Source organism: Lathyrus oleraceus, chromosome 1 (assembly GCF_024323335.1).
Source record: "Lathyrus oleraceus cultivar Zhongwan6 chromosome 1, CAAS_Psat_ZW6_1.0, whole genome shotgun sequence".
In the NCBI taxonomy this organism is placed as follows: Eukaryota; Viridiplantae; Streptophyta; class Magnoliopsida; order Fabales; family Fabaceae; genus Lathyrus; species Lathyrus oleraceus.
Genome location: NC_066579.1, coordinates 94,866,676 through 94,878,828, shown reverse-complemented (window position 1 = coordinate 94,878,828; position 12,153 = coordinate 94,866,676). Strand labels below are relative to the sequence as shown.

General features: G+C 40.7%; 1 protein-coding gene across 1 annotated transcript; it reads left to right on the top strand.

The window, feature by feature from the left end:
* The first annotated feature begins 716 nt into the window (after positions 1-716).
* On the top strand, positions 717-1,154 carry LOC127093389 (uncharacterized mitochondrial protein AtMg00240-like). The gene has a single exon (XM_051032319.1). The coding sequence runs from the start codon at positions 717-719 to the stop codon at positions 1,152-1,154; it is 438 nt and encodes a 145-aa protein (XP_050888276.1).
* The last annotated feature ends 10,999 nt before the right edge of the window (positions 1,155-12,153 follow it).

The following is a 12,153-nucleotide window of genomic DNA, read 5'->3' as shown; positions in this document are numbered from 1 at the left end:
TTAAAATCCCAATTTTGTTCATCCAATATTTCACCATTCTCAGCATATTATTGTTTAATAAGGTTCAGACCCCTTACCTCTTTGGATTGAAGGAAGCTCTGAGCAATCTTTGGCCTTTTCCTCTTCCTTCTCTTTCTCTTCAGCGTTTCTCCCCCCTTTCTCTGACTCTGAGGCAAAACACGTGAAAACAACCTGAGTCCTCACTTTGGCCTCTTTTATCCAATTTCCACTTTTACCCTTCCACTCTTCATATTCCCTTTATTTTATTTATTTAATTATTATCAAAATAAATAACATCTATAGTAATAATAAAAATAATCCAATAACTCAACTTTATTTAATTAAATTAATAAAATAATATTAACTCAATTAAATAATTCTCTTATTTTAATCGGGGTGTTACAGCGAGCTTGGTACAGCATAATCGAAGCTTATTTCATACGAGAAGAATTTGAAAGATGTTCCAGCGAGCATACTCTATTTACAAAATTAAAAGGAGGTAAACTCTTAATTGTAAGCTTTTATGTTGACGACTTAGATTTTAATGGGAATGATAGAAGCATGTGTGATGAGTTTAAAAATTCAATGATGTTGGAGTTTGATATGTCTGATTTGGAGAAAATGAGGCATTTCCTTGGAGTAGAAGTTAAACAATGTGAGTTGGAATGTTCATTTGTCAAAAAAGATATGCAAAGGAGGTTTTAGCTAGATTTTGTATGGAGAACAATAATGTTGTGAAAAATCTCATAGTATCGGATACGAAATTACGCAAAGATGGGGGAGATGTAACAGTTGATGAAACTTTGTTCAAGCAAATGGTTGGAAGTCTTATGTATTTGATTATAACTAGACCTGGCATGATGTTTGGTGTTAGTTTAATAAGCAGGTTCATGGCTAAACCTACTATGGCACACTGGCTTGTAGTAAAAAGGATTTTAAGATACCTAAAAGGTACAATTAATCTGGGTATCTTCTATAGGAAGCAAGAAAACAATCTAAAACTTGAAGCCTTTACCGATAGTGATTATGCCAGTGACTTAGACGATCGAAGAATGACTTTCGGATTTGTGTTTAAATTGGGAGCAGGAGCAATTCTTGGGCCTCAAAGAAACAACCAGTTGTCGCTCTCTCTACCACATAGGCAGAATGCATAGCAGCAACTATATGTGCATTTCAATGTGTTTGGCTTAGAAGAGTGTTGGAAAATATTGAAGTTGAGAAAAAAAATAGCAACTTGATCATGTGCGGCAATAGTTCTACTATACAACTATCCCAAAATCATGTGTTTCACAGAAAAAATAAACATATTTATGTGAAATTTCACTTTCTTAGGGAATTAGTGAACAATGGCGTTATCAAGCTGAGCTATTGTGCCTCTGAGAATCAAAATGTAGACATTATGACGAAACCATTGAAATTGGAACAATTTGAAAAGCTTCGCGGGATGTTTAGAGTTACGAATATTACTAAAGTAAACTAAGTTCAGATGAATTAGCTTAAGGGAGGGATTGTTAGGTTGTTTATTATTCTTAAAATATTACATGTACTTTTTGTGAGGGCAAAGATTCTTAGTCCTTGTTTTAATGATGTCAAAACTTTTTAGTTGCTCATAATATGTACTTTGAACGGTGTCATCATATCATAGAATGCATTCATCCTCTAACATGCTCAAAGTATAAGTTCAATGTGTCCATGCATATAGGAGCATATCATAGATGTGAATAATGCACTTGATCATCGTTGGTACCTTAGTTTTATAAGAGAATGGTTTGAATTGACCAAAATACATCTCAAATACTCATTTTTGATAGTGTAAGAACTTTTAGTTGACTTATGACTTGGAGCGGTAGAACTATGAGTCGACTCATGACTTGGAGCGGTCAACTCATTTATGCATATCCCATTCTGTGTAACTCTCGGGTCTGAACATGTCGAGTCATAGATCGACTCAATCAACCTTTGAGTCCACTCATGACTTAGAGCGGTCGACTCATTTATGCATATCTCATTCTGTGTAACTCTCGGGTCTGAACAAGCCGAGTCATATGCCGACTCAACTCTGGAAAAACCTGTTTGAGTCGACTCATCCCCTGTTTGAGTCGACTCATTGACTGTTTCATTTGAACCATGTTGCCATGGGTCTGGACAGGTCGAGTCATAGGTCGACTCAACTTTGGAAAAACCCTGTTCAAGTCGACTCATCGTCTGCTTCACTTGAGTAATTTTGCCTCAGGTCGGTGACCTGTATGAACAGTGTCGCAGCCTGAAAAATACAGAGGTACGAAAAAAACAACCGGCGAGAAAGAAATGACAGAAGAGTCGCCACCGTGCGTTATTTATCCCAAAGGAGGGAAGGGAAACGCTCGAAGTAAACCTGGAGAAAGGAAAGGAAAAGACAAGGTCTCGCAACCAAATCTTGGGTTCGGGAGTCGATTATGCGAAGGGAAGGTATTAACACCCCTACGCATCCGTAGTACTCTACGGGATCCACTCTTGTTGTTTCTTGTCTAAAGGGTGTGTGTTTATCTAATGTACTATTTACTAAAAGGGTCAAGAGAAAAATGACTCGCACAGATATCGCATCCATTGCATACGTATCTCATCTGAATATGAGAATCAGAGTCTTCGTAGCTCGGGTACCTATGGATTAAGGATAAGTGTGCTCGCTAAGACATCGCGTCTTATGCCTACGTATCTCATCTGGAATGAGAATCAGAGCAAAACGTAGTTCAGCTAACTACGGGAACAAAGGTCTCGATTGCAACTAGGGCAAGAGAAAGGGAAGGTCTCGATCGCAACGAGGGCGAGAGAAAGGATCGCAACAAGGGCGAAAGCAAACAAGGATTAGTTGTTAGTTGTTAGTCAAACTCGACAAGATATCGCATCTTGTGCCTACGTATCTCATCTGAACATGAGAATCAGAGTTGCCGTAGTTCGGCTACATAGGGATTGCCATCTGAACATGGTCTTACAAAGGAGGACACCAGTTGTGTCAAAGGAGAGTGGGCGATGTGTTCACGTCCTAGCAGTAGGTGTCGCAGCTCGCTGAATCGAGTCTTAGGAAGTTACCTCTTTGCAATAGGACGGATTGACATGCCACAGGATCGGAGACGCACGAAAGGTCTAAAAGAAATGGGGAAGTTCTTCCCTAGAGTTGTCATGCAATATGTACTTAAGTGTTAGAATTTACAAATCTACACTCGGAAAAGCGTCATCTATCTCTACTCAACAATCGTGGACGAAACATTGTTTTATATCTCTTATGACAATACATCTTTCATCTTAAAAGGTTTTTGATTGGTCGCACGACGGCGAGAAAAAGAGTTTGATTGGTTGGATGTGCTTTGAGTGATGGCGAGAACTAGGATTGGCGAGATATACATCTCGAATCCTAGCCTCAGGAGTGCATGGTATACACCATGTTCCATTTCCATCTTTATTTGCAAAAGTGTTTAATAGAGATTAAGTGTTTTGAATTTGATTGAGAAAGGGTTTGGAGAAACCGCATTGACAATTTTAGGCGATGGCGAGAGTTAAGATTGGCGAGGCATACGTCTCGAATCTTAACCTCAGGAGTGCATGGTATACACCATGTTCCATTTCCACCTTTATTGAAAAAGTGTTAAATAAGAATTAGGTATTTTGAGTTTTTGTTGTGAAAATGACTTGACCTAGATCAAGTATTGATGGACGTTTGAGAAAGATTTGAATGGGTGTTTGAGAAAACAAAGTGGGTAAATTGGATGATGGCGAGAGCTAGGATTGGCGAGATATACATCTCGAATCCTAGTCTCAGGAGTGCGTGGTATACACCACGTTCCACTTCCATCTTTATTGAAAAAAGTCTTGACTTATGAATCAATATTTTTGAGTTTTTATTAGAGAAAATGGCTTGACGTTGAATCAAGCATTTGATGAAAGTTTGGAAGAAAAGGAATAGAATAGGATGGCGAAATGAATTGATTTGTTTATTGAGAAAATACTCGACGTTGGATCGAGTCATATTTTTGTATTTTTTCAGAAATGGTGGATTTTAACTCTTTGGTTAGTGTCTAAAACAAATAGAGAAATAAAACAATACAACATTATATACACATTGGGGGAAGTGGGGTACATTTTGTCAAATGGGGATTAAAAATCATGAAATAATTAAATCGGACCCAAACAACAAATGATGCGAAATATGAGTGTAAGTGCAAGAGAACCGGCTCATTGTAAGAAAGCCCAAGAGTAAGCTATGTGAGGTTGATGGCGATGCTTAAAAAGCAATCGACTTACAAAGGTGTGGAAAATGGGCTCGATATTAAATCGAGAAAAATATGATTTTTATAGTTTTAAAATGGTTTTGAATGAATGATGAAATTACAAGAAAACAAATTTGCATTATTAACAAATGAAACTATGAGTATAATAAAGGCATAAACATAAAAAGAAAATGTTAAAAGAAATAGAATACTAAAGGAAAATAAAATGCTAAACAAAAAAGTGCTACACATGAGTATTGAACCCACTCCACTCAAGACTATGGAAACCACCTCTCTCCACCAGACCACTCATGGTTATTTATTATTTTGATGCTACTTTAAATATATAAACCAAAATAGATTAAACATTAGAATAAAGAAAAGAGTCTGTTGGACTATCCTAATAAATGATGGGGAACCAAAAATTAAAACCCAGCCGCCTGGCTGTTGGGTTCTTCAACAGAATGTGCATTGAAAATGTGTAATATTTATTAACTAAAATTTAGGAAGTTTAAACAAATTTTTTAGTATTTTCAAAATAAACCTATCCTATTTAAAATGAAATAAAGAAAAGAAAAAAAGAAAAAATGGAACAGTAGCAGACTCGTTCTCTCCCTCACTCTCTCCCCAATCTCACAAACTCCCTCAAGCTCAGAGAAATCTCTCCCTCAATCTCGTTCCCAATCAAACTCAGATGCTTAACAATGCTAAACAAAAGACAAGCATAAATCCACGGTTTCAAAGAAACATCAAGTAGGAATCTCACCTTTGGCGATGACAATGAATCAGGTGAGCTTAAATCTTCCTCCTCCTTTCCAATACCGGGTTTTTTTGATTTGGGATTTGGGGTTTTGCTTTGCTTTTTAGGTTTCGATTCCGCCTTCTTTTGTTTATGGTTTTCTCCAATTTTTCGTTGTTCAAAAATCCCCCCTTACTGATTCACCTTTTTTTCTATTTATGCCTCCTGATTTAGGGTTTCAATTTGGTATCTTGGATTCAAAAGAGGTGTTCCTGCAAAGCACTTTCTTTGTGCTCAGTATCGGATTGGCTTGTTTAATGCTAAAACCGAAAACGGTATTCTGAACCCACTCTTTCTTCTTCATTTTTGTCTCTATGCCAAATTGGGATATTTTCTTGAATTACTGCTTTTGCTAATTACCTTATTCTTTTTACTGCAGTGACTTTTTTTGTGAAAACTCAAGAGCAGTTTCGGTTGAGGTTCAATGGTCTGTTATAGAAGTAGGCACTTGTGGACTTGCAGTAGGTATTGAGGACCATGGTTGTCATGTTTTGTAGCAGGTAACCTTAGAGCTAGGATTAAACCAATTGAATTAGATGCAACCTATTGAATTGGTCATAGCCATTACAAGCTTAACATGTACGTCCTTTCCTTTGATTAATTCTCATGACTCCACTAATTATTCATGCTCTTTTTCCACTGCAGACTTTGATGTCCGCTGAATCCACTTCATGGGACAAATTGTTCATGGCCTGTGATGCGCTTGGTTAGGAAATTCAATGGCTAGCACTTGTGCACACTGAGTTGGTAAGTCTTGTAAACCATGCCCTGTTACATTGCATTGATTTGCTGTTCATTTGGTATGCTCATATCCTGTTAATGCAGGCTGTGGTTGATGTTCCATAGGTCCCACTTGCCTTCTTTTGCTGTAGCACATGCCTGAATTGATGGCTTTGGAGGTTTGGCAATTTGCTTCAGCTGACTGTTTTTAACAAGAACTTAAATGCAGTTGCTATGCCTTGGCTTAATGATGAGAAAGATGTTGTTGGCTCAAGTTGTTGCGTGATTTTGCAGTGCAGGTTGTGTTGGAGCTCCCTACTAGGCTAGAACTGGGTCTGACATGAGATTATGGTATTGCTGCAGGTCTGAACTAGTTTGTAGGCTTAAAACAAGTTGGTCATTGATACACATATTCATGGATTATGCATTGAGGTTTCTGGATGGTCGAGTTCATGCATAGATGATTCTTTTGCTGCAGCTTTCATGAGCCCTTCATCATTACAATTTTAAGGCCAAATGCAGGTGCTAGCATGTCTAAATAGTTATGTAAGCTCAGATGACTGTATGATTGCAGCTGGTAGCAGGTTCTTCTTTTCATCTTCACTGGTTTGACATGGTTTCACCTGGATTATTGCAGCAAGCTATGGTCATGGTAATTTGGCTTGATGCAGGTGGGTATAGTCATAGTATGGCAAGGCAAGCTGGGTCGATGGCTTGAGTTAGCAGCATATGCTTCCAATGAGGAATGGGGTTGATGATTGTAGGTTTAATGTTGCTCAATTCTGCAGCACACCTTATCCATGTATTTCCACTCGCCTAAGTTCAACCTTGGTCTGGTTTTAAACAGCAGTGTTCCCACAGGTATGTTACTAGGTTGTGGTTGGTCAATTTGCATTGGATGGCTGTTGCAAATGTTAGCTGAATTGGACTGCTATGCTTATGATTAAAAGGTCATTACTTGATGATGCAATGTTGTGGTTTTCCAACTGCTGCAGGAGGACTCTACAATTGGTCCTTGCTTTGAACCACAATATTCATGGCAGAAATGATGCCGATAAGAATGTTGTGTGTTGGTGCATATTCACTGCGGGGTTATGGTCTGCTGTATAGGTTGCAGGGTGTTGTGATTCTGCACAAGAGGTTAGGCATTGGTTTGTGGGCATAAATATGATGTGTGGATTTTTCATTGGCAACAACAGCAAGCAAGGAAAGACAAGGTTCATGTGCCTGCAGCCATGGTGAGCTTTGCCATCTTGCTGAGTTTTGGATTTAGCCAGGCTTCATTGTGCACTTCAAGGTATCTCAGGCCATGTTTATATGGTTGCAGGACATGTTTGGCCAGATGGAGTTAGGATTGGAAGTGCAGCAACACATATAACATGGTGGACATGAAATTGAACATGAGCCAAATTACTTAAAAATGAAGAAACCAAACAAAAGTATATCAAATCAAAACCTTTGGATGAAGCATCAAGGCCAAATGGGTTAGATTAGATTTTTGATGGTCAACAAATGGAGAGGTTGACTTTGGTCAAAGTTGACCAAAAAGACAACTGTTGACCAAAGTCAATAATAGGTCAAAACTTTATTTTTTTTGGTATTTTCTTTGTAAATGGACAATGGATTGATGATCATGGGAAAATTTTAGGGTATTAAGGTCTTGGGTTGAATTTAGTCAAAGTTGACCAAAAGGTCAATTGTTGACCAAAGTCAACAATTGGTCAAAAATGTCAAATTTTGGTATTTTCTTACGTAGAATCAAATGTAATGGTTTAAAATGATGTGAAATGAATTGAAATGGATTAACAAATGGTTTGAAGTTGGCTTCCAAATTGTTTTGTCTTATGACTTGAATGTTTGACTTTTGAAAAATAATTTGACTGATAATGTACATGAACAAGGCCATGAAATGAGACCATAAGGTTAGGGTTTTGACATAGTATCCATGAACCAATAACATGACTAGAAAGTGGCTTGAAACACAAGAAGCTTGGTTGTTTGGATGACCAAGACCATATGAGTATTAACAATCACATGAACCACACCATGACTTTGGACCAAGACCAATCCTCATATAAGACCAGAGTAAGGTTAGGCCAAACGTGCTAAACAAAAGTGAAAACATAAAAAATTCAGGACCAAAATCGGGGTATGACAGTTGCCCCTATTTAAGCGTCTTCAACTAGAGAATATGAAGCAGGACGTTCTTCATATGATCATAGTGGGAGATGATTAAATACTAAGAAGACCCGGATTTTGATCCTGAATCCCTATGAAATGATTAACAATGCCTGTCAGAATCGGCAAAGAAGCAATCTCAAAAGAAGAATCCGTCTGGTACGGTGAAAATCGGCCCGAGTACCGAAACAGAAAGTTGACCTGAATACCAAAATAAATGGTAACACAGGAATACCCATGGCCTGAACGCCGCACATTAGTCTGAACACTAGGCATCGGAATATGAGAGTATCAAATGTTGGTCTGATCACCGGAAATCTGGCCTGAATGCCACTTCGGTCTGGATACCGGAAACTGGCCTGAATGCCACAAGTTGCCTCGACCTGAATGTCGGAAACTTCTTCGATCTGAATATAGGAAAAAACTGGTCTGAATGCCACTTCGGTCTGGATACCGGAAATTGGCCTGAATGCCACAAGTTGCATCGACCTGAATGTCGGAACTTCCTCGATCTGAAAATCGGAAAAAACTGGCCTGAATGCCACTTCGGTCTGGATACCGGAAACTGGCCTGAATGCCACAAGTTGCATCGACCTGAATGTCGGAAACTTCTTCGATCTGAATATCGGAAAAACTGGCCTGAATGCCACTTCGGTCTGGATACCGGAAACTGGCCTGAATGCCACAAGTTGCATCGACCTGAATGTCGGAACTTCCTCGATCTGAAAATCGGCAACTGGCCTGAATGCCACTTCGGTCTGGATACCGGAAACTGGCCTGAATGCCACAAGTTGCATCGACCTGAATGTCGGAAACTTCTTCGATCTAAAAATCGGCAACTGGCCTGAATGCCACTTCGGTATGGATACCGGAAACTGGCCTGAATGCCACAAGTTGCATCGACCTGAATGTCGGAAACTTCTTCGATCTGAATATCGGAAAAACTGGCCTGAATGCCACTTCGGTCTGGATACCGGAAACTGGCCTGAATGCCACAAGTTGCATCGACCTGAATGTCGAAACTTCCTCGATCTGAAAATCGGCAACTGGCCTGAATGCCACTTCAGTCTGGATACCGGAAACTGGCCTGAATGCCACAGGTTGCATCGACCTGAATGTCGGAAACTTCTTCGATCTGAAAATCGGCAACTGGCCTGAATGCCACTTCGGTCTGGATACCGGAAACTGGCCTGAATGCCACAAGTTGCATCGACCTGAATGTCGGAAACTTCTTCGATCTGAATATCGGAAAAACTGGCCTGAATGCCACTTCGGTCTGAATACCGGAAAATTGGCCTGAATGCCACTTCGGTCTGAATACCGGAAAAAACTAGCCTGAATGCCACTTCGGTCTGGATACCGGAAAAAAAACTGGCCTGAATGCCACTTCGGTCTGAATACCGGAAAAAACTGGCCTGAATGCCACTTCGGTCTGGATACCGGAAACTTCATGCCTGTCAGCATCGGCAGAAATAGGGAAAATGATAATTGAGGCGGCACGTGGGCCAACGACCCATGCTGGGGATAATAAGTCATGAACAACCTTCAGTTTGAGCACTGGAAACAAACTTCTGGCTTGTCACTTGGGATGCCGAGAATGTTTTATGCTTACATGCGTATGTTTGAATTTTTCAATGGCGTAATGCTCCATGAGAATGGAAATGCTACGCGATTTGGGAGGATGCAATGCAATATGATTCTACATGCAGGGATGCGAAATGCTGGGGAAAATGCCAAGCCGAAGCAAGGAATCCTGTCGGGGAAATAACCGGCCGCGCGGTGTTCTGACGATAACGAAATACCGAGACTCTGACTGGGGAGAGAATGGCACTGCCAACCTGTTGTTGGGGGAAGTGATAGTGGTTCTGGCAACCATAATCTACGAGAGATGACTCAGCAGGGGGGAGCAAACACCGATACGGTACCGAGGTTATGTTTCAAGGCAAGAGATCATCGATCTGGCATCGGGATCATCGATCTGGCATCGAATTCTGAGGAGCAACTACTTCTGCTGGGAGGATACGGTCTGGCACTGTCAACTCCGCTGGGGATATACAGTCTGGCACTGTCAACTCCGCTGGGGATATACAGTCTGGCACTGTTAACTCTACTAGGGAGTGTATAGTCTGAAACAACCGCTTAGGGAGTACAGTGGTGAGAACCTGCTGGGGATTGAAGAATCCAACACTCTGATCAGCTCTGCATGGATAAGACACCGGATTCGTCTGTTGGCGACTTCACTGGGGAAGATATTCACGATCATCTGCAGGGGATTTTAAGGAAATGCCCTGAGGGTATCTGTTCTGAATAGATGATCCAAAGCACTTAAAATTCACATCAACTTTAAATGTTTATTAAGCATGTACCTGTAAAGCCCTTATGTGTCATGATGCAATGTTTATCAAAAATTTGGACGTCATTTTTGCAAACAAAACAGTAAAATGAAAATGAAAACAGAGATATACTGAGTAACATGATTTTATTGATTGAATGGCCTCTGAATAGGCATTTACATCAGGAAGCAATCCCTGGAAAGAGGTAATTGCACAAAAGATAAAATATAAATTAATCTAATGGCAATGTGAAATGGATTTCTATTGGGTTCCAATTCTGCTATGACCCGCTCGTCTTCAAGATCTTCCAGATGATCAGCCTTCCGAAAAGGTGATTAGATTGCAGTCATTTGCTTAATCCCTAACTTTTGCCTGGATCGCCCTTTCGGGTTTTCAATCCACCGGGATACCCATTTTTGCCTAAGTTGCCTTTTCAGGTTTTCAACTTACCGGGTGTACAATCTTTTAATGTTAGTCCCTAACTTTTTCCCGAACCTTTTCATTTTCTTGGTTCGTCGGGATGCCCATTTTTGCCTGGACTGTTCTTTTTACTGTCCAGCGGGTCTATCTCATGCGAAGTATTTTTTAACTGCGTCTGAGTTTACCGGGGAAGTGAAGTCTTCACCATCCATCGTTGCAAGCATTAAGGCCCCTCCATCAAAAACCTTGGTGACAATATAAGGTCCCTCATAGTTAGGAGTCCACTTGCCCCTGTGATCTGTCTGAGGAGGAAGGATCTTTTTCAACACTAAATCTCCAACTTGGAAACATCGAGGACGCACTTTCTGATCAAAGGCTCTCTTCATCCGACTCTGATACAACTGCCCATGACAAATGGCTGCCATTCGCTTCTCTTCGATAAGACTCAACTCATTGAACCTTGTCCGAATCCATTCAGCTTCATCTAGCTTGACATCCAACAGGACTCTTAGAGAAGGAATCTCCACTTCAACAGGTAGAACTGCTTCCATACCATACACAAGGAAGTAAGGGGTTGCCCCGGTCGATGTACGTACTGAAGTGCGGTACCCATGCAAGGCGAAGGGTAACATCTCGTGCCAATCTCTGTACGTAACGACCATCTTCTGCACAATCTTCTTTATGTTCTTATTGGCTGCCTCAACAACACCATTCATCTTAGGACGATAGGGGGAAGAATTGTGATGCTGAATGTTGAAGTTCTGGCACAACTCCTTCATCATTTTGTTATTGAGATTGGAACCATTATCAGTAATGATTCTCTCGGGAATCCCATAGCGACAAATGATTTCCTTCTTAATGAAACGGGCAACCACATGTCTGGTGACATTCGCGAACGACGCTGCTTCGACCCACTTGGTGAAATAGTCGATGGCAACAAGGATGAAGCGGTGCCCATTGGAGGCGGTCGGCTCAATCTTTCCAATCATGTCAATGCCCCACATTGCAAACGGCCACGGCGAAGACATCACATTCAGAGGATTCGGCGGTACATGCACCTGATCAGCATAAGTCTGGCATTTATGGCATTTCCGAGCATACTTGAAACAATCTGATTCCATGGTCATCCAATAATAACCCGCCCTTAACAATTTCTTAGTCATTGCATGTCCGCCGGCATGAGTACCGAAGGAACCTTCATGAACTTCCTGCATTAACATGTCCGCCTCGTGTTTGTCCATGCATCTGAGCAAAACCATGTCGAAGTTCCTCTTATACAACACATCGTCTTTGTTCAAGAAGAAACTGCCTGCCAATCTTCTCAAAGTCTTTCTGTCATTGTTGGATGCCCCTGCAGGGTACTCTTGATTCTTCAGAAAGCACTTGATGTCGTGATACCAGGGCTTGTCATCAACTACCAGTTCAGCAGCAAACACATACGCGGCCCTATCAAGGCGCA

Coding starts and splice junctions, on each gene's coding strand:
- LOC127093389 (XM_051032319.1), top strand. CDS start 717: ATGGAGAACAATAATGTTGTGAAAAATCTCATAGTATCGGATACGAAA.